Source organism: Populus euphratica, unplaced genomic scaffold (assembly GCF_000495115.2).
Source record: "Populus euphratica unplaced genomic scaffold, PopEup_1.0 scaffold17.1, whole genome shotgun sequence".
NCBI classification, from domain to species: Eukaryota; Viridiplantae; Streptophyta; class Magnoliopsida; order Malpighiales; family Salicaceae; genus Populus; species Populus euphratica.
Window position 1 is genome coordinate 548,450 of NW_011499884.1, and position 24,904 is coordinate 573,353.

A 24,904-nucleotide genomic window follows, 5' to 3' on the forward strand; every position below is an offset into this window, starting at 1 on the left:
CTTTCACTCGGTTGACGACAAGAATAAATAAATAAATAAAATGAAATCAGTTGATAAAAAAAAGATTAAAACAAGGATAGTTTCTTTCTTCTTCTTTTTCAGCTCTCTTCAAGGCCCTTCGGGGCAGTGGTGTAACCCCACTTTTATGAAATTTTATATTTTATTTTAAATTATTTTTTTAATATTTTTAAATTAGTTTTAATATTTACATGTTAATGTTAAAAACAATTTTTTAAAAAAAATTATAATGAACACCCCATTATTACAGTAGAGTTTGAGCTGCAAAATAACTGGGCAACTGTGAGAGAAATTAATAATGATTTTCTACGAGTTTAAAATAAGTGTTTTGTTTATTTTTGTATTTTAAAAATATTTTTAAAATGTTTTGAAATTTTTTATTTTTTATTTTAAAGTAATATTTTTAAATATTTTAATATTAAAAATATTATTTTAATAAATTTTTAAATAAAATATATTTTAAAAAATAATCATCAGTACTTTCAATCAGGTACTATGTTGAACAGATTCAGATGTGTCCCAATGGTGCGGTGTATATTCAATTTCAGCTGCAAGTTGAGACTTCATATCAGCTATGGGCATGAGTCTCATCACAAGAAAACAATGTGCCAATGGTGTTATCAGTTGGGGGTCCCTTGCCAGTTTTAATTGGACGAGCATGTAGAGTCTATCTTTATATGGTGGGCAGCCGCCCAGCCTATGAAATGTCCACTCTCAACTTATACTATAATATTAGATTTATTAATTAGCCCCCCACGGTCCATACATTGTGGTTACTAAAAACCAATAGTGCAATAATCGAGACTCTCCCCCATGGGAACCAGAGAGAAATAAACCAACTACGTATGCTTAGCTCAGACCTTCTGTCTTGATATAAAATTTTAGTTCAGTAATTTCAGGCAAAATTTCTCTGAGTTTCAAGGCTTCCATGCCCGCATAAGCGCCTCCCCTCATTTATACCATCTTGATTTTCTCTCCCTTGTCTCTCTTCTCCACGTACCTGCATCTTTCCTGAGACCCACACATATTAATGTCCCTTTTCAGATCTTTCTTTCTCAATAGTAACAAGCTGGCTTTCTCTCTTAGCTTTCCTTGGTTTGAGTTTTCGTTGGGTTTCGAGTTCATAAATTAAGGTCGGTTCATTCTTGTTCTTATACGATAACTGATTTGCATGTTTCTGTGCATTGTATTCAAGATCTAAACGAGCCAGTCGGTTTGCCATTTCTGCTTAGCAAATCCATTTCATGGATCTTGTAAGAAAAGGCTACGGTTCTCAGTCTCTTCCACCAATGACAGGTCCAGTTGGTGGCTCATCAATATTTGGACCTCGTACTCAATCTTCAGATACAAGTTTCCCAATTATTGCCATTGCCATAATAGGAATTTTGGCAACAGCTTTATTGCTAGTTAGCTACTACATCTTTGTCATTAAATGCTGTCTGAATTGGCACCGCATCGATCTTCTAAGGCGATTCTCCCTATCAAGAAATAGAAATCACGAAGACCCTTTGATGGCCTACTCTCCTTCTGCTATAGAGTCTCGTGGACTTGACGAGTCAGTGATAAGGTCAATCCCAGTTTTCAAGTTCAAGAAAGAAGGCAACAACGTTAGAAACTTTGGAGAAAGAAGCTTCGGTGAATGTGCAGTTTGCTTGAACGAGTTTCAAGAAGCTGAGAAACTAAGAAGGATACCAAATTGTAGCCATGTTTTTCATATTGACTGCATTGATGTTTGGCTTCAAAGCAATGCTAATTGCCCACTCTGTAGAACAAGCATTTCGAGCACCACAAGATTCCCAATTGATCATAATATTGCTCCAAGCTCTACACCCCATGATGCAAATCCTTACAGTGAAAGAGTCATGGGTGGAGATGAAGATTATGTTGTCATTGAGTTGAGTAATCACAACTCTACAGATCAAACATTGCTTGCAGCACAGGAAAGATTGAATTCAGGAGAGTTATCAGCGCGCTCAATTAGTCCTTCGCCCAGGAAGATAGAGCAGGGAGATGGCCACAAGAAAGCAAGGAATCTTAGCAAGGTTACCAGCATGGGAGATGAATGTATTGATACAAGAGGCAAAGATGATCAATTCGGATTGATTCAACCCATCAGGAGGTCCTTTTCAATGGACTCGTCCGCAGATCGGCAGCTCTATTTGTCAATTCAAGAGATAGTGCAGCAGAGCAGGCAATTTACTGAGGTCAGCTCTGTTGAAGGTTGTAGTGGTAGAGCCAGAAGAGCTTTCTTTTCTTTTGGTCATGGTAGAGGATCCAGAAGCTCAGTCTTACCTGTTTATTTGGAGCCGTAAAGCCAAAATATTTTCCATTGATTATTTTCCTTGTATTTTGTTTTTCATTATAAGGTTATAGGGATTTTAATTAGATTTAGACATGTTAAAGGGCATAGGATTTGTGACATAAAAGTATTTAATTGAAATATCGATTTTTCATTTTATTCGACTCTTGGGTTCGTGCCATAGCCTCTGGCCAGTTTTAGTAAAGGGCTTAACAGCCATGATAAATATAGAGGTATAATTGACAAATATAAAAGTTTTTTTTTTTTTTTGTTGTTGTTGCTTTTCATGCTTGAATATGAGCTACTGGTCCTGGCTTAAGCATTGGAACGGGATTCACATTACAGTATCTGAGCTGAGAATAGTAGCAATATGGATTGTCTGAAGTCGAGGGAGAGCTCACACGATAATTTTAAATGAAAAGGAACCTACAAAAAGCAAGGGAGAGGTGGGAGGTCCCTTGCATTGATTTAGGAGTTCGCTAGAGAGGGTTTTCTTCAATTGAGATAGTCATAGAGGGGTCGGACTCGGACTCTTATTGTTGGTGGAGGGAAAGAATCACTAAAGAACAAGTAAAGAGGGATTGTATAATTGCAAAATTAAGGTCCCCTTCCACTGATTTAGGAGGAAGAGAAGAGTCCTCTTCAATTGAGATAATTATGCCAATAGTCACCCTCTTCTTGAGTCATTTATTATAATTCTAATGCTGGCGGAGGCGGGAGGAACAGTGTTTGGTCATTGTTCTTGCTGTTCCTCAACAGCACCTACTTCCATCCATTAACGTTTATGTTTCCAATAACGTTAAACAAGTATAGAGGTGAATTGATTTTTAAAAAAAAATGTTGAGAGGTTAGTTGAACATTTGAATGCATAAGTGTACGGACCCTAGTCTTTGTTCAGCATATTTCTAGATGTTTTCTGGAAGAGCAGCTCATGCATTCATATATTCCGAATTTATCAAGATGAATTTAGATAGTCTTACAAATCATACTAGACTTATAGACTTGTTCCTCCCTTTTAACATCATCTAGCTGCAAGATCTAATCAAATAACTATCTCCTAATAAGAATAAAACTTCCAAGTATAAATTCGAAAATGCATGTCCTAGTATTATCATGTTCTTCTCCAAAATCCCGGTCTGGCTGAGCGCATCTTACTTAATGGCCTCAGAAAGCGCATCTTACTTAATGGCCTTTTCTGAATGTTTGAACCGAATCCGATTTTTCTTGTTTTCCGTTGCAGACTGGTTTGGAAGAAGAGAAAAGTCCATGAGAAGAGAATCAAATCCACCTGGATAGGAGGAGGCCCAGAAATCTGGCTCAGTTCTACAACTAAAATTTACAAGGATCATTTTCAATACAGGGATTGAAATCCAAGAATGATTTAGAGCCCAAATCATACCTAAAGAGCCTACCTTTTCCATTGGCTTCAAATATCATAGAATAAATATAAAGTTAGTAATAATTGTTTTTTAAAATATTTTATTTTAAATATATTTAAATATTTTTAAAAAAATTGTTAAACAACCCCTCATTACTCAAAATGTAGGACTGGATATATATTTTTAAAAGAATAAGAATTAATTAATCCAATTTATTAAATTAATAGGACTAACTTATAATTCAAGAGAAATTTTAGAATGCTAATTATTACCATCCTTTTTCATTTCCACTTCTGACATTAGAAGTGCCATCTCAGATCTGATACAAAACCACTAACTTGCAATATGAGAAGTTTTCTATCAGTTAGTAAATTATATCAATCATTGTCCTCCTAAATTCACAGAAATTAAGGATTCTAAGCTTTCTGAATGCTATTGGCAAGGTAGTTTGCTTACTTGAAATAGTGCCTTAAGCTAGGTTATTGAAGCATTAATTGTCCTAATCTAAAATTGATTAATTTGTCCAAAATCTAAATTTTATCTTGTTAAACCAATGTATTATGACTTCAACCTTTTGACCACTATTTTTGCTTCATTTTACTGTTAAATGTGTTTCTTGTAAATTAAGATCACATGGAAGGATTATTAACTTTTAATATATATTAATGATATTAGTGAGTGAAGAACTGTTAGATCACAGGTAAGGATTATTGACTTTTAATGTATACCAATGATATTAGTAAGTGAAGAACTGTTAGATCACAGGTAAGGATCTAGCGGTTCCTATATAAGCTTAAGCTATAGTTTTTTATTGTTTGCATCCCTATGAAATAAAAATTTTGACGAGATAAAAATAAAAGGCACTAACTGATCATCCATCATCAAGTTCAAATGTCCAATCTACATTGCTGAAGGAATGAAGTTTTACAACAGTACTTGGTTGAATTAACAACGCATGAGAGATTATGCTTTTTAAATATTGCAAAATATATTTTATAGTTGTCCAATGTGGTTCAAGCGAATTTTGCATATATTTGCTAACCTTATAAACTGTAAATGCAACATCAGACCTTGTGAATGAGAGGTATTGTAGCACGCCAACTATATTGCAATACAGATGAGGATCATTAAAAAGTATGCCATCATACTTTATTAATGATTGAGAGGTTGATATGGGAATCAAGCATGGTTTCGCTTTGTCCACATAGCTGCGGGTAAGGAGATCCAGAACATAACAACATTGGGATAAATGCAAGCCATTTGCATTTTTAATTGTTTCAATCCCTAAAAAAAATGTCAAGTCACCAATGTCTTTCATTGCAAACTTATTCTATAACAAGGTAATGACATGATTAATAGCTTGCATGTCAGCCCCAACTAGAATTATATTATCAATATAAATAAGAAGATAAATAAGTGTTGAGTCTTGGTAATAAATATACAGAGAAGCCTTGGAGATAAATATACAAAAAGTGATCGGCCTGACTATTGATAAAGTCAATGACCTGCAGCTCATCAGTCAACCAAAAAAATCATGCTCTAGGTGCCTAATGAAGACCATAGAGAGATTTTTGTACCTTGACGTGGTGAGGATAATGTTGATGAATGAAGCCTGGGGGTTGAGTCATAAAGACATCTTCGTGGGGGTTGATCTCGTAGATGATAGTTTATCACTTTAAATTTTGTTCATTTATTTAGAAGGGAAGAATCAAGGAAAAGAAAAAAAGTTGATCCATTAGTTAGGATTCAAAGTACTTTTTATGCTCAGTTTAATTGATGCAACCCTCGTTCAGTTCCGTATCATGTTCAATTCGTTTTGCGTGAACTTGTTTGGATTGGAAGAGAGAGAGAAATAATTCTACGGAATTTTTATGCGTGTGAGCAGTTTCTTGGCTTTTTTGTCATGTTATTTTCACAAGGCTTCATATATTTTCAGCCCCTATTGAAGCTTAGGTGGTAAAAGGATGGGGTCATAATTAATAGCTTATAAATTTGGATTTTGTCTTTTACAATTGAGGGGCTTACGTATTTTGTTATGCATTGCTTGTTGGTTTGTGGATTATTTGTACCATCAATTTCCTAGACTATCTGTTTGTTACGCTCTCTGTCTCTCTCTGGACTTGCTGCTGTTATCTTCCCGATTTTGCTTTTCAAAGAAGAAACAGGTAGCTACTGTCGAATGAGAAGTGGGTTAAATAATTATTTTAATTTAATAATTTAAATTATTAAATAAAATTTTAAAATAAAATTTATATTATTTTAATATTTCTTTTAAATAACAATTTTTTAAACTTAAAACTTGTATAAAATTATATTATTTTATATTTAATTTTTATTAAATAAATAAAAATTGTAAAATTTAAACTCCTCGTCACTTAATTTTCAAGACTTTGAAATCATTTTAAAAAACTATTTCAATATAATAATTTAAATAATTAAATATAATTTATATTATTTTTTAAAATTATTTAAGTTTCATTTGTTGATACGACTGAGCTTATATTTACTAATTAGGGTCTTTTCAAATAGTTTGGTAGTGGCTGAAGAAGGGGAAAATTGTATATCGGTCAACTTAAAACCTTAGCAACAAGACTAATGGTATGATTTCCTAGGTAGATTAATTATGAAAATGCTAAACCATTCACATAATATAGATTGGAAAGGAAAATTAGTTATAAGAAGTTGTTTTTTTATTCTTGAATCAATTATTTTAATGCTACTTTAATTACTAGAATTAAAGTGATGTTTCATAATACGAACATCTTCATAAATCTTATCAAGTCAATACAGAAAATCAAGATAGAAAAAGAGAAAAAAAAAACTATATTTTTTTAATAATAAAAAACTTATGTTCCATATGAGTTATGTCCTTTTATATATTAATAAAGAAGATAGTTATTTTTTTTAGTAATTTTTCTAATAAATTGGATCAGACTTATCCATGAGCGGACTAGATATAGCCCAATAACCAACACATAAATTACAATAGATCAACGTAAATGATTGCTCATAAGATCAAAAAGACAAAAAATCTTCATATCTTATTTAGCAGCAAGCATCTGGGTGCTCTTGAGTTTGCCAGCTTTGACGTTTTTTTTCTTCTTTTCTTTTCTTTTTTTCATAAGAACTTGTGCTGGTAACTTGAATATTTGCGCACCCTGATGTTACCATTTTAGAGCCAGCAGGCATCGACTTTAAGAATCTCAGTTTTTTTTTTTTTTCATATTATATCTAATATTTATCTAATTATTATTCTTGATTAAAGCAATATATAATATAATGAAAGTATAATATCTTTTTATATAAAACAACTTAATTATTTTAAATTTAAAAATTACTTAGACAATCATAACCATTACACGAGTCTTTTAATAAATATATATAATTTTTTCATATAAAATATTTACATAAGTTTAAGTATTTCTCATTTCAATAATTTCATACCTCAATATCCACAATTGGTTTTCATTTCTGTCTTCTTCTTGCTTTTTCCACTCTGCTGCTGTTCATTGACTTTACAATGCTGAAATCAGTCCTGTTAGAAATGGAGTTTCGATTCATTAAGCTGTGATTTCCTTTTCCTTTTCTTATAAATGACAAAGGGGGGAGTGTATGATTTGAAAACTCAGCAGCTTCATGCCATGATTCCATTTTTCATGCCAGTTTCAAATGGGGATTTCAGTAGTAGCTCCATAGGATGAGTTTCACCCATCCATGGATGAATAGATGAGAAGCTGCTCCTCGTATCTTGTAGGGGCCTCTCACGATTGAATCATGAACTGATAGAGGGTGACTAGACACAGTAGTAGATGATGAATATATGCATCATTCTTTTGAACGCCATGGATGCTTGCTTGTATTTTCCGTCAAGTATTCTCGCTAGTCTGTTCTGTTTCTGGCGGGTGGAAGATAATTAGTGCTAACCTGTAAAAGGAATGGCTGGCTATGAAATGGGCTTTAATCAAATGAGATATCTGTGAAAGCCCAAAGGTGCTATCTTACCATCACCATTCTGATGATTTTAAATTGGGTTTGTTTTTGTATTTAATTTTTTAAATAAAATTATTTTTTTTATATAATTTTAGATTTTTTTAATTTGTTAATGTTAAAAATAAATTTTTAAAAATAAAAAAATATTTTCATATATTTTTAAATAAAAATTATTTTAAAAAATGAATAAAAATATATTTTTATTTATTATGAAAGTGAAAAATGAAAAAAGAAATAGCGTGCGAAGAAGGGTTATTAACTTTTATTTTTTAGACATGAATTAATTAGATTTTTCCCGTGGTCCAAAAAAGGACGCGGCGGCGCGCAAAATGACTGATGATCCTTCCACGTGGAACAGATCTAGTGGGCTATCACTAACCATAGGTCGCCGATGTCATTTAACTCAAATTCTAATAAACTAGGAGTACAATTTTTTTCTTTCTACATAAAACAAACTCACAATTTCTCCCTTCTTCTTCTCCTCCTCCTCTTTGATCGTCAAATCCAAAATCCAATAAAAAATTAAAAGAGAGAAAGATGGAAGCAATAGATCAGATTGAGGGGGACGATAGTTACTTGGATTATCTGGATATTTTATTGGGCCCCGCTGATTCTCTCACTAACAGGTATTTTTCTCCCATTAATTTTCTTCATTTTTTACTCTTTTTTTTTTAATTTTGTTTTCTATATAATTGATTTTTCTTTATCATCATTAGAACCGATTGGGGCTTGCATTTTATATTAGAAAAAAAAGAAAGAGAAAGGTATCTGTGGTTCTTATTCTTATCATGTGAATAAATCTCATAGGGATTTTGGCAGTGCTAAGAAGTTAATAATTTCGTTTGAATTTTGCAGTTAAGTTATAAAATTGTGTAGAAAATAGATCTGTAGTATCTTGAATTTTATGATTAGCTGCCGTCTGATGATACTTTATTGGGTTTTATTATTATTATTACAGTATTTGCAGCAGTGGTGGTGTTGTGGATATTGATTTTTCATCTAGTGTTGGTGTTGTTACACAAGTCAAAGAATGCTTGCGGAAGAGGTATTATTTTTCTCGCTTTTTTGAATTTGAATTTTCAAACATACTTGGTATTGTTCTGTTTGTCGAAGCTGAAAACTTTGAAAATGAATGCAATGCTTTTGAATCGTTCATAGAGCATCTTTATGTGTTTGCACTATTATCTGATTTATGCTTAACAAACTCATCTTGAATAGATACTCCTTTTATGTGTCATACAAGCAACTGTTGTAGCTAGACAAGTTCAGCTAATGAAATGAACACAGTTGGCGCTTCTTCTTTTTTTCTTCTTGCACTGCAGCATTGATATCATTGTGGGAGTTCCTTGAACTATTTCAATAATGTAAATAGACTGTTTTCGTGTCTATGATGATCCCCTTTTTGTAAAATCCAATATGCCTTGTAACTTAATTATCTACAGCAAAAATCTTTTTAAAAATTGGCTTCTAACTGATTCAGGCTTTGAGATTTGAAAAGGGTAAAAAATAAGATGCGTGGCACTGGTTTACTTTTGCTTTTGTCAATCTGTAGTTGCTCAAACCTTTTCTTCTTAAACTTTTGAGGCCTGTAGTGTTGTGATTACAATGCGTTCACCTAGCTTTACTTAATGCTTTTCCTCCCGTGTGTGTGCACTCTTTTTCTAAAGCTTCAATTATGCCAATGTTATATAGGGGACGAAGTGATTCATGTAGCGGAGCAGGGACCAAAGCTTGCCATGAGAAGTTGCGGAGGGAGAGATTGAATGACAGGTATGCATCTTCAATCAAATATATATCTATGCTTTGAATTTAGCTAGTTATGAATTTGGCATCTTAAGATACTATATTAGAAAATGCAACTAAATTTGAAACTAGCACAGTATCAGAATATTTAAATTTGAATTAGAAGAAGAAAGATGAATCTTATTTTTCTAATTTGTTGAATTGGATACTACTGATGTATATCATCAGAGTTTTCACAACAATTCTTCTAGCTTATGTAGAATGAAGATAATAATAGCAAGTAATATTTTGAAGAATAGATTTTCCTCATGATTGCAGGTTTCAAGATTTGAGCTCTGTTTTGGAACCTGGAAGACCAGCCAAAACTGACAAACCTGCCATACTAGATGATGCTATTAGAGTTCTGAACCAGCTAAAAAACGAGGCTCAGGAGCTCAAAGAAACTAATGAAAAACTTCTGGAAGAAATCAAAAGTCTGAAGGTAGTCATTTCCAACACGCATTTAACTACAACAACTGTTATTTCTTTCTGCAGTTTCTGCGCTGCATGGGAATATGATCCCTTTATTCGAATATCCTAATATAGTTCACAAATCTGAAGGATCTGAGACTTTTAGATTATTAATTCCCAGTATTATTTGTTGAATTTCCTCCTTGATTCTTTTAATTCCTAGTAATTGAGATATGTTTATTTCCTGCTTCCATGTTATCTCTATAACTAACCATTATATATCTATTAACAAAGGAAGAGCTTTCCAAAAGAGGCATCCACTAACTATAGTTGTTTATTCTTAATGTCTGGTCCCTATATTCTTGGTTTTTAAGTTGAATTTATATTTAAGGTGATTGATGCATTTGAATCTTCTTCAAATTACACCTGAAATTTATTTTCCTACCGGCTTTCTGAGAATGGGTTTTCTAATTTTCTGCTCCTGCAACAGGCTGAAAAGACTGAACTCCGTGAAGAAAAACTGATGCTTAAGGCAGATAAAGAAAAGATGGAGCAACAGTTGAAAACTTTGGCTCTTACCACTTCTGGGTTCATGCCAGCCTATCCAGCAACCTATCATGCTGCAGCCAACAAGATACCAGTCTTTCCCGGTTATGGTCTGATGCCAATGTGGCATTATTTACCCCCAGCCACTTGTGATACATCACGTGATCATGAGCTCAGGCCACCTGCTGCATGATTCTTTTTTATTCATCAAAATCCTGATAACTTTCAGATGCTGTTTTCTAGAATTTTCTTAAAATGTAAATATAACTTGCTTTGCACTTTACCTGATTTTGACAATTCAATTATTGGCAAGTTTGGTGCTGGGGATTGCTTCGAAGGCAGCTAGATTGCAAGTATTTTCTCGAGTAAATCATTTTATCTCTACTCTCTGATATTGTGTGTTAGCATTTGGATTTTTCCAGTAACATTTCAGTAGCTTTCCTGCGAGTCCCAGATCTTGATTTCATAAATTGCTCCTCCCTTAAAAATTCGAGATGCATTTGACATGTTTGAAAATGATCATCATGGAAGATAACAGTGGTTTGTTATTTAGTGCACTTTATTATTACTATTTTCTTGTACAGGCCTTTCTATTAATGAATTGGTATTGAGAGCTTTCTTTTCGGAGCTCGACTTGCACACTGATTTATTTTATAGTTTGGAACTTTCATAGACGATTCTGTTGTTATGCTTGGGAATTAATGTGGGGCTGTGATCTCGACTCTTTGAGGCCCATTATCGAAGTTGATTTTTTTCCCATAAAGGCGGGGGAAGAGGCTATGCACATCTAGAAGCTAAGCATATCTTAACATGGGAATATTATCAATATTATTATCAGATCCTCTGTTATATCTGAAGGAGAGGTCCATACAGAGCACGTACACTGTAACATTCCTTTTTCAATTTGCATTGCGTTTAAATCTTAAGAATGTATGAAATTTCTGAGCGGTCAATTTTTTTTTTCCCAGCATGTTCCTCCACTTGAAGCATCTATCTTTATACCACAACACTGTCTGATATGAAAGGGGCTTTGCACCACATCGGTCGTTGCACAAGAGGAATAATTTGGAGAATAAATTCAGCTTGGCGATGCTTGACTTACAGTTGAACTACCTGTCTATCTGTATCCCGAGTTCCTTTTGATCATCATAAGCCAACTAAGATTGTTCTTGTTCTTTTCTGTGAACTTGTTGATCTTCCTCTTTGCCCCGTAACAGCAAATACAAGCCAATGATGACGACAACAGCCCCCAGTAAGCTGTTCAAGCCACACAAACATTTAGGTCAGCTTTTCAGTCACAAAATACGATTCGGTACTTCATTTAAATCTGCTTTCCTTAGCCTATTTTATTTTTAAGACCTGGAACTTCAGACTACGTTAGTCATCATGTACTGGTTAGGTTTATGAGAAATAATGTACTACATCTTAGGAACTCGTAGGACCCAAAATTGTAGAAAGGGGACTGAACATGGTCACGAAAACTGATCCTTTTTCTTCCGTGCACCTGTTCAACGAAGATTATTGAGCCATAGACCACTATTCCCTGCCGTATATGACCCACAATAAGAACCCTGTTAGGAATATTCCAAGTAACCACTGTTGACCATCTCTGATGTACTTGGCACATACAACATGGACAATAGACCAGAAGTCCGATATCAAATCCGATTGTCCAAGCAGCTCTCTTATGTTGGACAATCACAGCGAAGACGGCCGATTGTGCAGCCCCCACAAAGCTCATCCATGTGGTCAGCGAAAGTTGTGCAGGATTCCTTTTCAAAGTCAAAGCCTATATTTTAAGGAAAATGAGCTACATATCAAGATAAAACATCCCATATTCGTTCAGAGGAAAATATGTACTGAATATGGATTAGAGGATGCCATGGATGTTTCATGACAAGACCCCTATATAATGTCATGGTCGCTACCCCAGCCAAGGAAATCAAAGTCCCAATCCAAGTGCTATCCCACGAGGGTTTCGAAGATAAGAATGTTATGAAGACGAAGTTGCAAAGAGGTGAAGAGGTTGGAAATTAGCATACCAAGAAAAGAATCAAGAGTGCTCCCTTGAGTAGAATGACGAAACGGAGTGAAAACTAGACAAAAACCTATACATTTATGGGAAAATAGTTGGTGCCATATATCTGAAACACAAGCATTAAATGTGAGAAAAAAGCAAAGTGGTTTTGGTAACCTGTTATTGCGTGTCAACCATGCATGGCCATCATTTGTCAAACGTTAGGCTGGCCACTGTTTCTCAAATTTCAAGATAATTTGATTTTTTTTCCCCGCTGATCATGTGTATCATCCTTGTTTCCTGATTTTCTTGATCAGTAAGATATGCTTTTGGTGAGGTAGACTTGCAACCGAAACAGTTCTGAACAGTTCGAGGGCCTTTCTCCTTCTGAGTAGAGTACAAATGAACAGGCCCATCAAAACTGAGTGTTGAGTAAGTGAAAAAGACAAGGCAAGCAACTGGCATGCTCAATTTGCAGGACAGTTCTGATCACTGTTTTACTTTTACAGATAATAAGATAAATCCAACAGTTTTTAGTAGTCGTATGATTTCTGATTCCAATAAGCGCATGCCAATGCAATCTATTTTGAAAAAAATCTCCTTGTTCTCTTCGGTTGTGTTTGATTATTAAAAGAAGATGGAGCGTTAATAAATTAACATGAACTTCCCTCAACCTGTTTCGGAATCGGAACTTCTATCTAGAGGAGGAGATGGGGAACGAATTTGTGAAGATAGAAAAACTAGAAGGGTGGCTTCAGCACACATCGAGGGGTGTGGTCTTGCGCTAAAACTATATTTGTTTTGAGGGGTTTGACGGGGAAAGGTGGGGCTCAACCTCCAAACTTTGTTTGGCAAATATTTTGATATGAGGAAGGGTAGGGAGTGAGGGTTTGCAAGGAAATACCAGAGTTTCTATAAACCCCCAGCTCCATTAACCGTCTATATTCTCATAAACTTAATTGAAGTGGGGGTGTTAAAAAATGGATATGTATAAGAATAATATAAATTATATATTAAAATACATTTAAAAATTTAAATTTTTGAATTGAATTGATAAAATATTAGAGTTTTATTAACTAAACAATTAAAAAAATTAAGTGTAAAATAGCATAAATACATATAAATTTCAAGTTGAACAAAATTTCATATTTATTTCTTACCTGTTGTGCTTTTAAATGGAAAGATTGTATTTTTCTTGCAAAATTTATTGTATTTTTTAGTAATTCGAGGAGTTCAGGTCAGTTTACGCACAGTACAACTAATTTTCAGATCCACTGAACACTTTATAAGTCTAATAGATAGGTAAAACACTACAAGAATAACAAATATATACAAAAAATCAAACCCGAGTATTAGAGTAAAAAAACAAGTTCCTCCCATAAGCACTAGAACACCACCTCAAGTGAAAATTTATTTTATTTATACGTGCATGAGTTAGCATGATATTTATATTATGATAAAAAAGTATGCCATCCATGTATGGCACAACGCAGCTGTCCTTGTTATGCCACTCAACACCACTAACTTTTAGAGATAGCGATTTATTTGTGTCCCCATTCTGATAATTTTGGGAATAATCTGTTTAGTGATAATGACTAAGGAGTAAGCTGGAATGGGTTCCCATCTCTGCATAAATATTAAACCAGTGTCTTGCCTAGTTGTCTTGTCTTGCACATTGGAAAGAGTTTAGCTGCTTAGTGTTCCGACGTCGAAATCGGCATTTCCTGGCTCTATGATTATTTAATAAGAAATTGTATTCCATATGTTTTCTTCTTGTATTTTATATATATAACACATTATGGAGTTTTCCCAGTTATGAATAACAAAACCATGCAGCAGCACATGTTTTAAGGCAAAAATCACTTGCCCATGATTCCAACCAGATAGTTATAAAAATGAAAAGGAGTTTGTTGGGATTTGGTGATTTAAATTTTCTCTGTTAGATTTATTTATTTTTTTGTTCAAAGGTAAACCAGGCCAGGAGTCCAAGTCATAGAGAAGGAGAGAGCAGACAGACGGGGAGCAAGTTCTTTGTTGTCATTAAGACGTTTCTTTAACAGGCACCCTGACTCTCTCAAAAATCTTTTGAGCAGCACAGCGTGGCGATTTTACTTGATAAACCAAATCACAATAAGTTTTGAAAATCATTATTTTATTCTTCTTGTTTTCTTTTGTATTGACAGTGTTAAGAAGATCAAAATTTCTACGAGACAAGATGGCTTTCAGTGTCATGAATATACACTACTGTCTAACCTGCAGCGAATAGCCAAAGCATGATTAGAGATGAAATTGCAGTTGTTATCCAGCTAAAAAAGGCCAAGGCAACTGACATTTGGTATTTCTGGCATTCCCTCACAAAATCACAACTCCCCAAGTCATGAAAGTACAGCACTGTGATGCCTGCTGAAGCTGAAGCGGCTGCAAGAGACAATATTGCGGTCACCTGTATACAAAATATAAAAAAATTGGCACTGTCAAATGACAATCATAGGAAGACAGAGCTAGTTTGGATTTAGTGATATAAGTCAAGAATAATTAAAAGGTTCCGTTGAGAACAACCCAGTCTCCAACGACAAAAAGGCTGAGCAAGACAGTGTTGTGGAGGGTCCTCTTTCTCACCAAGGCATATGCATCCAATAGTGTTAGTCCAAAGCTCCAGATGATTTGCAAACCCATCGAAGCAATGAGGTAGCTGCATGAACACGGAAAAAACGTTTGTAATTGGCAATGACTTAGGCACTTTGCGACTGTGATGATCAGTATATCAAACCAAAAATACATAATATACTGTTTAACCGTTTTCCTCTCAAAAGATGCTGTTAATACAGTCAACAGAGTTAAGAAATGATAATACATGGCTTAAGGCTCATTATTACCACAACAGATTGGCCCAAATATGGTTGAGCAACAGGTAGGACATACTTGGAGACAAATTATTGGGGGAACTTAAAAAATAGCATCAACAGGTGACAAGGTTATAGAAAGACAGCACCAGTAACAAGAAAGCAAATTATCATATAGCTTGGGCATGTTTCAATGATTCAGCAATTTCCCGAGGTAATGATAGATTTAGTGAACTATTCTATAGAGAAAGCACATCACCAGCACGGAATTTTCAAACGAAGTTTTGTGACTTTTTTACTTATATAGAGCTTTCAATTCATTCATTTTGTTGATGGTAAACAAGTAAAGAGGTTATCTCTCCAGCAGAAGCCATTCATAACAGAGTAGCTGTGAACTCGATGCCAGTTTGATATCCAGTTATGAGTTTCTTGCAGGCAATAAGCAACAAAAAGATCATTAAGAGAATCAAGTTAATTTTTACAACATATGGATTGCATCATCAAGTTCTTCTAATGTAATTATTTATTGTCTAGAAATATTTCAATTTTTGAAATGGTAAATTCCAATCCTAATTAAGTAAAGCCTATATGTAATGAAAAAAACTCAAATACCTGATCAAAATTAAATTTAGAGAATAGTATATGAATAGGGCAGGAAAGAGCGAATAATATAATACCAGAAAGAAGTGGAATTGAAGAAGTTAGTGGTGGTGGTCATGGCAGCAATGGAGCCAGCTGCGAAAACACACTGCGAAAGCCTCAAAGCAAGTCCAGTCAAAGTCCCTGGAGCCCCAGCAAAATCCCTCATGTTTTCTCTCTCCTTTTCTTTTCGCCACCACCGCCACCACCACGAATTTCAATAAAATTTTAACCTCTTGACGGGTCAACGAAAAAACCCATCTCCTCAAACCATCAAGAAAGCAAAGACCTTTAAAACTTTAAAATAGAGAAGAGGATATCAAGAAAACAATTGAGGAAAATTAAGTGATACCCAGAAATTGAAATTGAATCCTCTATTGACAAGTAATGAATTGTATGTGAGAGAATCAAATATATTGTAAAGGGAATAATGAGAGAGACAGAGAGAGAATGGGACTGATCGCAGAGGACATGAAACAAGTGGGACGAAAGAGAATATTAAAATGGGAACAGATACGGAAGAAAGCTATTGGAGGCTTGAGGCTTGAGGTACACACACACGCGATGATCATCATAGAAAGTTATAAGCAAACAACACCGGCGCTAAATTCACACCAGTCAAAACCGGTTCTCTTTATGAATGAACTACCAAAAACAACCATCCATCATCGTTGTCAATGTTATCATTTATTAATCTCATTCATCAATTTTATTCTCAATTCTACTCTTCTGTCCACGTTTCATTCATATTTGTTAATATAATCCTTTAAACACTCACATAGCAACTCTTAGAATTTTTTTTTAAAAAAGGAATCCCATGTAAACTCAAAATCAAAATAATTTTGAGTTTTAGGGTCCTAGTTTTTTGTTTCATTTCTTCCTTACTATTAACTTTGTATTTTCAAATTATGGAGAGTTGTGTAACCAGTTTTAACTATGTCCACTATTAATAATAATTAAAAACATTATTAATAGTTGAATAAGTTAAAATTGATAAGAGATTGGAATCAAGAATTTTGTCTTTCTTATGATTTTAAGTTTAAATTCTATAATTATTAATATAATAATTATTAAAAATTTATATAATTATTAATTTTAAAATTTACGAGGTTAGTTAGATACACGGAAGCTGATTTCAATATTTATATTAATAAAAATAATAATAATTAAAGAATTACATCCAATTTGTACGTGTGTTTTCAAAATTTCCAAATAAGAATTTAGTTTCAAAACATAATTTATTTATTTTTTGTAGAAATAATAAAATTTAGGGATGATCTCTTAGAAGGTGTTTGAATATGAAATAACTTTTGCTTTTTTGGAGAAAAAAACATGTTTTTATAGCTTTTAGAGATGTGATTTGTTCTTAAAAGGTATTGTACCTTTAACAAAAAGCCACCACACCTCCAAACCAAACACACTCTTAATCAAGTATGTTTTTCCTTAATACTGACTTGAACAAATAAAAAGATTATGTTTGTTAGTAGAAAAAAACAAAATAATAACAATGAGTAGGCAAATAATAAGAATTACTAGCTCTCACAAGTGTACTATTTAATTATATATTAATATTTTTTAGTGAATAATTTAAAAAATAAACATATTCAAATATATAATGAATCAAATTAATTTTTTTATTCTTGAAAGTCGAATAATTTTATAAAGTTTGATTATTTCTAATTAAAATAAGTAATACAACAACTAGTAATAATTATTCCTATATGGAAAAGAAATGCAAAATATATTAAAAAGAAAAGGAAAGAATTTACATATTGAGAGAGAATAAGGAAAAATTCAGGAAATTACAGAAAAGGTATGTGGAAAAGTAATGTTGGCTAATCATAGAAAAGGAATTACAATAATAATAATTAGATTTACGTGGAAAAAGAAAGTTAAAACGACAACTAGAAACAAGTATTAAGATTCATGCTTTAGTCGTTAATTAATAAATAATTAACACAAATAGTAATAATTAGCTTTTAAACAAAAAATAAATATTAAAAGTATTAAAACTCCTAAAAGAGGAATGAAGAAGTACTAAAATCTGGATTTTAGTTATCAAATTAGCAAAAAATCAAGAATATTTTAATTAAATAAAGAATCAAGAGTATATATACTTTGTGATTCTTTCTTTTAGCATGATTAAAGGTATTTCTCTCTCATTTTCTTTTATCCAGACTCATTTTTTCACTCTTCGACTGGTTATCTCCCTTTTTCTTTTTAATTGATGTTGATGAGTATCACAAATACATGCGATTAGTTAAATTTCTGTGCAGCTAATCTCTTAGTTACTTAATTAATTAGTTTTTATTGTTTTTGTGTTTTATAAATGTTTTTAAAAAAATTTAAATTTTTTTTATTTTTTTTATTAATTTTAAATTAATATTTTTTTAGTGGTTTCAAATCATTTTGATATACTAATTTTCAAATCATTTTGATATCTTGATATCAAAAATAATTTTTAAAAAATAAAAAAAATTATTAATATATATTTTGATATAAAAAATTTTTAAAATTAACCACAATTACGTTACTAGACAAACTCTTAAGCATCTAGTTGATTGGATTGCATTTTCATAAACATGTCCTGTAAGAGAAGTGGATCTGAAGCTTTCATAGGATGGTAATTACCAAACACCTCAATTTTCAACTGATTCAACATAGCACCCTCTTTTTCCGCCACCCCCAAATGTTAGTAGGATTAATTTAAAAAAAATAAAGATTAAAATAAATCTTAAGTATAGTTTTAAAATTTAGTTTGGCATATTATCTTATTATATAGGTAATCTAGGACTAGGCTGAATTTAAAAAGATGAGAAAAGGAAAAAGTTTAGATGACTCATCAAAAATCCAAGTTTACTACTTGATAGAGCTAGCAAAATCTATTTAAAAATTTAGTTATATTCTGTTGATTATTTATATTTTTTAATAAAAATAATATTTTTTTATTTATAAAAAGATAAAATTAATTTGGTATAATCTGATCAAAATCAATAATTTAAGTTTTGAATTGAATTTAAAAACTTTTATAAAATTAGTCTGGTATACTCTAGTCAAAATCTGAAATGATTCAAATGGAATGGTTTTTTTTTTTTTTTTCTTTGACTCCGATGAAAGGTTAATTAATTAATAAATTGCTCTTCACGGGTAGAGAAATTTAGATAGTTATTTTAGTTTTCTTTTGTGTTTTGAGTGACCAAGCTAGAGAGTTTTTGCTAAGTGATGGAGAATGATTCCTCATCTTCTCAATTACTTTCGATATTTGTCTTTCCCCTTCTTTAATTTTATTGTTCTCTATTATGACCTACAACAAATTTGTTGTAATAAGTTGTTAGGACAACTAATGATTTGGACGGGTTAAGACTTTTTTTTTTTTTTGTGGGGGTGGGGGGGTTTAAATGTTCAACAGATAATATGATGGAGATATGTTTTGCTTGGTTTGTGCTGAGTGTTTGTTTGCTTTTATGTTTTTAATTTTCTCTATCAATAACCAAATTGTTTTTGTCGAGTGCTTCTGTGTTTCTTCATGTTTGTTCATTTAATCTTTTATGGCTTTGAAGCAAATTAGTTTGTATTTTTTTTTTCCCCCAAATCAGGTGAAGGGAGGGTTTCTGTGCCATAATTTAAAGTGGTAGAAACATAGTGTACAAAGTTAATCATTAGTTTTAGGAGGTCATTCATGTTCCAATCAAAAAAGAAGAAAGGTAAGCTTCATTTGCAGCAAAAAAACAAAGAACTGTCTCCGATCATCGTCAATATGCCTTGGAAAAAAGAAATTAAAAGCTTTTTACCGGAATTTAGCCCATTTAGTAGTATAATAATAGTAGTGATTTAAAGTATTTTTTATTTAAAAATATATTAAAATAAAATTATTTTATTTTTTAAAAATTATTTTTAATATTAGCATATCAAAACAATTTAAGAAACATAAAAAAAATTATTTTAAGTAGAAATTCAAAATTTTTGGAAATATAATTAGCTCTACGTTCCAAACACACCCTTTAAAATTTCTTTTTTTATTTATTTGGAAATATAAAGATATTTTTTTAGATTAATATAGATATTTTGATTAACTTACGCGTATTTTGACTAATCCTACGAGTTTTAAATTTAACGATGATATAAATTTTTAATAATTTTAAGGTTTATAAAATTTAAATAAATAATCTGTAAAGCAAATCTAGGGTAGAAGATTAATTAAGATTTCTTTTGTTCTGTAGTGGTTTTCTTTGCTATTTGACAGACGCAAATGGTTATGACTGCTGGAACTATTACATGGAAGGCTTCGAACTATAGGAAGTAGACTTTGATGAAATATGGAAAGGGATAAGCTTCACAACCTTTTGAAAAATTGAATGGAATTAATTTCTTGCTCTGTGAAGGTATGTTAACTTACGAGGAATGCCTTATCAGAATGTTTTTAATGATGATTAGATTAACATATCTTAATCAAGTTGTTCTATAATTTATCATCGTCCTGACATCTAATTATCCCTCCATTTGCTTTTGTATATGATCAGTTTTAAAATAGTTAATTTTATAAACACCAAGGTTATTATACTCTTTCCTTTTTTTATCTTTATTCTCCATATCCCGAAGATACTATAACTTTTGCCAGAAGCTCTTAAATCATCTCATAAGCCATTGCCAGTCCTGGTTCATCACATAAGCCCCTTGATTATCATGAAGTACTTGAAGACCGCCGGTTTGATCTTCTGTGAGAATAGTGAGGAGCGTGTTATCGGTATGCTTGGTTACACCCATAGCCAATTCTGGTTCATGACACGCTTGGTTACATTCTATGGATTTTAGGTGGTCTTGTTTGAGACCAAGAGCTTCTGATAGCAATTCAAAGAGTGTCTCTCCAATTTATCCAATTTGATCAATTAACTCCATAGCTTCATCTCTACAGAAACAAATTAAGAGGGTTTTAGCTAGTATTTTCTACAATAAAAATTAGAAAAACAGTCGTAAATTGCAATAGTTAAAAAAAGTGAGATGTTAATTGGAGTTGTGCAAGGATGGGTCTCCAATACTAAACGCAGAACTCTTAATTAATCAAAGAAAATGAATCACCCAACCATACACAAAACTCCAATTCCCAGGCTCGAAGAGGATTTCTAGCCCCTGAAATTTGCCTGCTGTATGTAAAACAGAGTCTAGATTGTTCCCCCAAATTCCTCCCTTTCATCTTCTGAAAGGTAAAATAGATCCAGCATAAATAAAACACTTGAAAGAAGCTCTCACATTTGATCGAAGATAGCTTGCAAGTAGCTTATAAAGTCTCCACAAAGCTCTAATTTAAACATCCTCTGTGAATGATATGCTTCCAGAGTTTTATGACATTTTAAACAACCCAGCAAATATCTCTTTCAAAACCTTTGGTACGAGCATTTTTAACAGCAGGTTGCAATATTTTTTGGAGGACCATAAACATCTTTCCATCGGTCATATTTGCACATCTAACCTCATTCGAGGCTTAATTGTATTTTAAAATATTCTGTGAACGTCAAACAAATGACTTATCCCCTGTTCAAGTGCATGCAACAAGGGAAGTCCATATTCTAGAAAAATATACATCATCCCCTGCTCATATCCCAATTCCCACAAGAGACAAACCAAAAATATGGCTTCTGCCAGAACGCAGAATTGATCTCTATGCAGAAAAGGATGCTAAAACAGTACACAAAAGCTCACAGCATACTTGTATTCTTGGAGCTTTTCCATTCATATTAAAGACACTGTAAATGAACATTCAGTGAGAACCATAAAAGGAGCTGCCAATCTTCTTGTATTTCTGTGGCTACCATCACAGCTTGAAGTGTGGAAGTGCAGAATTCCCATCCAATCCTTTTGAATCATAATAGGCGATAAAGTCTTTCACAGTGATTTCACAGTAAATGGGGGGATTTTCTTCTGACAGCAATTCCTTGATTGGGCCATACAGTCTTGTTGATGGATAAAGATGCGGAGTGAAAAAGGAAGCCACGGATACTCTAGGGCCAATATGATTGGCCACCACCCTGTGCTCTACACTTTTGAACTTGTCATTAGATATAAGCTGCAATTTCACAAGAATCCTTTGAAATAAGTTTAGTATGACACACCACTAACTTGATAACTACTATGCATACCTCTCATGGTGATTCAACTCAGTCAAATGCATAGTGCTCGGTTTAATAAATGTTAGCATAGATGCTTCACTCATGTCCCATTTGAAATATGTTGAAACTTGTAAATGACAACCATCTCACCATATCTATTGAGCTTAAATTGCAGATTGATACATGATTGAGATAAGAGGGGGGTTGAAGGGGTGGCAATTCAATTTAACCAGTGCTTGCCTGTAAAAGATCTCCAATGTTCACTACCAGAGCTCCATGAACAGGAGGAACATCTATCCAATGATTCTGATGAAAAATTTGGAGTCCACCGATATTGTCTTGAAGTAGGATGGTGAGGAAATCAGGGTCAGAGTGCTTCGTGGTGCCCATAGCCAACTCTGGCTCCGGACATGCTGGATAATAGTGACTCAGGAGAGCATGTCCTTTCACACAATCCATCTCTTTGAGGTGGTCAGACTTGAGTCCAAGTGCCTCAGATAGTAACTCAAACAAAACTGTTGCTAATTTGCAAACTTTGTTCGAGTACTCCATCATTATATCTCTGCAAATTCAAAATAAAAAACACATCACTTACTTTGATGCGGTCCATTTATGTGATTAAACGATTTTGTATTGCATTGAATCAAGTGGAAACGTTGATTTAAGATTTGAATACCATGCCAAAGGAAATCTCTCTATGTTTTCAATTGCAGCATTCGGAAATATTGGATCCAAATTATCAGCATAAAAAGGTAAAGAGATAATCAAAAGACATACAATTATAGTCCACTTAATACATGCTGATTTAAATCACATAACCTGGCAACCAGAGGCAACTCTTGTGGATCAAGTGGGTCAGGTCCCATAACACAAAACAGGGTATCCCTCCAATTAGCATACTTTGACTTGTACAAATCAAAATTACTAACATACTTCACCTTCCTCATCATCTCTCTGCTATAGTACTCCTCCTTTACCTCCCTTGGCTGCTCGTGGAACCCGCGCACCGCCTCCAACATCTCCTCCAACACCCTATTTTCCATACCATGGTTCACCACCTGGAAGAAACCCACCTCCTCTGCTGCCCGCTTGACTCCGGCCACCGCCTCAGCTCTTCGACTGTCCATGTTTTTAAGGTCTATGACAGGAATGGTGAACTGGGTATTGATCCATTCGCCGGTATTTATGTCATCCGCGGCAATATCCTCCGGAGACCGGATGAAAAATCGCGGCAGCTTGGTGATGCCAGCATCGACGAGGCCTTTGACACCGCATTTTGATTCATCAAAAGATTTGATTTCTCGATACCGGTCGTAGGTTGCAGAAACTCCGGTGGTTGAATCTGCGGTGACCACCATTTTATATTATTTAATTATAAAGAAAATTGCCAATTTAGACTTTCTTAAAACGAGCCAGGAGCCATTTTGATAAGATTTTTGCAAGTCGGTGCAATTGTTCAGTTTGCCACCGCGAGTTTAGTTTTGTTTGGGGAAAAAGATCACGGCTCTTCGAAAAAAAGGAAAAAGGAAAGCAAACCTATAGTCTCCAACTTATTAGGGCCTTTACAATAGGTCCCCAGGCCCGCTCTGTTATCTATCTTGGGTGGTCTCAAGGGATCATTGTCAATTAAATCCTGCATCTTGTGATACAAAACAACAATAGGAGAACTCAAAATCAAGAATATCTTAAAGGAGAACCAGTTCAACTCCAACAAAGAGCTTCTGAAATATTATCAAACCTTACCTGTCCAACAATGGATGATTTTAGATTGTAAAAAGATATGTTTTTTGTCAAAAGTATTCACAATAACGTATTGCAATCACCCCTTTGGAAAGAAAAAATTATTTAAGGAATATTACCTAGATTGGTTGCTGAGAAAGTTCGAAGAACTATATATTAATTAAGAGTACTCAAAATCATGAATCAATATCCGATGATACTCTAACGTTAATACGGAGAAATAATAACCTACATTAATAATGAAGTCTTGGCCTTATACACTGACATGAAACTCAAAAATAAAATTAGATATGAGAAAAAGGAAACAAGAAGATAATAGGATATTTATGTGCTCAATGCGGCTATGAAAGAATAGAAGCTCCTTCTGCTTAATTCAAAGGACAAGAACAAAAGAAGATTAGAAAACATTATAACAATTATAAACCCTCTTAGGAATAGAAATACAAAAGGAAAAAATTTAAAGGAAATTCCAAAAAAAATATAACTTGCTGGAAATGCAAACAATCAGGTAATTATGCCTCCAATGTCCATTAAAAAACAGAAGCAGGGGTATAAGAAATCTTGAAGAAAGACGTTTTCGGGATGCTTCTAATAACCAATGAATGGCAAGTGATTTTTTCTGTGTGGATTCTATTTTAATGGGAACTTGATGAGTTGATTTGCTTACATGTCTTGCTTTTATTGGTACATAGGGAGTTAGTATTGCTTGTTGTAAAACAGATAATGAATTTGTTTTTGTTTTTTGTTGAATTTTTTTCATGGCTTGATAAAGAATTTGATAAGTTAATAATTTTTTTCGTGACTCAAAATATAACTAACCAACATATTAATTAATTAATTGCGATAAATTAGATTGGATTTTATAGTTGAATCGAGTTTAAGTTTTTCTTGATAATTTTGTGAATAACTTTTCTTGTGAGAATTATTTTGTCGCCTATTAAATTGATGGATCTCTAGGAAATTAAACCTAGGAGTAGTTGTTGTTTAGGACAAATTTTTTTTTTTACTTTTCCTAATTATTTTTGGATTTTTTCTCTCACTTTGTTTTATTTTTCTTTATGCTTTAGAATTAGACTGCTTCATAGTATGGGTAGATTTTTCTGACACGTTTAAAAGTCTTGTGTGGGCATCTTTAC

General features: G+C 33.1%; 4 protein-coding genes across 5 annotated transcripts; 2 read left to right on the plus strand and 2 right to left on the minus strand.

Moving 5' to 3' along the window:
- Positions 1-781: 781 nt before the first annotated feature.
- Positions 782-2,479, plus strand: LOC105129937 (RING-H2 finger protein ATL16-like). Its single transcript, XM_011032213.1, has one exon. The coding sequence runs from the start codon at positions 1,263-1,265 to the stop codon at positions 2,328-2,330; it is 1,068 nt and encodes a 355-aa protein (XP_011030515.1). The 5' UTR covers positions 782-1,262; the 3' UTR covers positions 2,331-2,479.
- A 5,643-nt stretch (positions 2,480-8,122) lies between these two features.
- Positions 8,123-10,878, plus strand: LOC105129938 (transcription factor bHLH104-like). Its single transcript, XM_011032214.1, has 5 exons — positions 8,123-8,312; positions 8,645-8,731; positions 9,379-9,456; positions 9,748-9,910; positions 10,370-10,878. Exons 1-5 carry the CDS (start codon positions 8,224-8,226, stop codon positions 10,616-10,618), a joined length of 666 nt encoding a protein of 221 aa, XP_011030516.1. The 5' UTR covers positions 8,123-8,223; the 3' UTR covers positions 10,619-10,878.
- A 3,680-nt stretch (positions 10,879-14,558) lies between these two features.
- Positions 14,559-16,583, minus strand: LOC105129940 (CASP-like protein 5B3). 2 transcript variants are annotated; one of them, XM_011032216.1, is made up of 4 exons: positions 15,963-16,583; positions 15,002-15,134; positions 14,773-14,885; positions 14,559-14,695 (listed from the first exon to the last, which is right to left on the minus strand). In XM_011032216.1, the coding sequence occupies exons 1-4, from the start codon at positions 16,091-16,093 to the stop codon at positions 14,671-14,673; spliced, it is 402 nt and encodes a 133-aa protein (XP_011030518.1). In that variant the 5' UTR covers positions 16,094-16,583; the 3' UTR covers positions 14,559-14,670. The 2 variants fall into 2 exon arrangements, with proteins under 2 accessions (XP_011030518.1, XP_011030517.1); XM_011032215.1 differs by having other exon boundaries at positions 14,559-14,885.
- Positions 16,584-21,370: 4,787 nt separating this feature from the next.
- LOC105129941 (1-aminocyclopropane-1-carboxylate oxidase homolog 2-like) lies at positions 21,371-23,541 on the minus strand. Its single transcript, XM_011032217.1, has 3 exons — positions 22,848-23,541; positions 22,269-22,590; positions 21,371-21,985 (listed from the first exon to the last, which is right to left on the minus strand). Exons 1-3 carry the CDS (start codon positions 23,384-23,386, stop codon positions 21,734-21,736), a joined length of 1,113 nt encoding a protein of 370 aa, XP_011030519.1. The 5' UTR covers positions 23,387-23,541; the 3' UTR covers positions 21,371-21,733.
- Between the last annotated feature and the right edge of the window lie 1,363 nt (positions 23,542-24,904).

Bases quoted from the DNA above. Each gene is read 5' to 3' on its own strand.
- LOC105129937 (XM_011032213.1), top strand. From the start codon at position 1,263: ATGGATCTTGTAAGAAAAGGCTACGGTTCTCAGTCTCTTCCACCAATG.
- LOC105129938 (XM_011032214.1), top strand. From the start codon at position 8,224: ATGGAAGCAATAGATCAGATTGAGGGGGACGATAGTTACTTGGATTAT. The intron at 8,313-8,644 runs GTATTTTTCTCC...TTATTATTACAG, and splicing joins GCTGATTCTCTCACTAACAG to TATTTGCAGCAGTGGTGGTG. The intron at 9,457-9,747 runs GTATGCATCTTC...TCATGATTGCAG, and splicing joins AGGGAGAGATTGAATGACAG to GTTTCAAGATTTGAGCTCTG.
- LOC105129940 (XM_011032215.1), bottom strand. From the start codon at position 16,093: ATGAGGGATTTTGCTGGGGCTCCAGGGACTTTGACTGGACTTGCTTTG. The intron at 15,135-15,962 runs GTATTATATTAT...GTGTTCATGCAG, and splicing joins TTCAATTCCACTTCTTTCTG to CTACCTCATTGCTTCGATGG. The intron at 14,886-15,001 runs GTTGTTCTCAAC...TTTTGTATACAG, and splicing joins TTTTTGTCGTTGGAGACTGG to GTGACCGCAATATTGTCTCT.
- LOC105129941 (XM_011032217.1), bottom strand. From the start codon at position 23,386: ATGGTGGTCACCGCAGATTCAACCACCGGAGTTTCTGCAACCTACGAC. The intron at 22,591-22,847 runs GTTATGTGATTT...TTGAATTTGCAG, and splicing joins GAGTTGCCTCTGGTTGCCAG to AGATATAATGATGGAGTACT. The intron at 21,986-22,268 runs GCAAGCACTGGT...GTGAAATTGCAG, and splicing joins ACATTGGAGATCTTTTACAG to CTTATATCTAATGACAAGTT.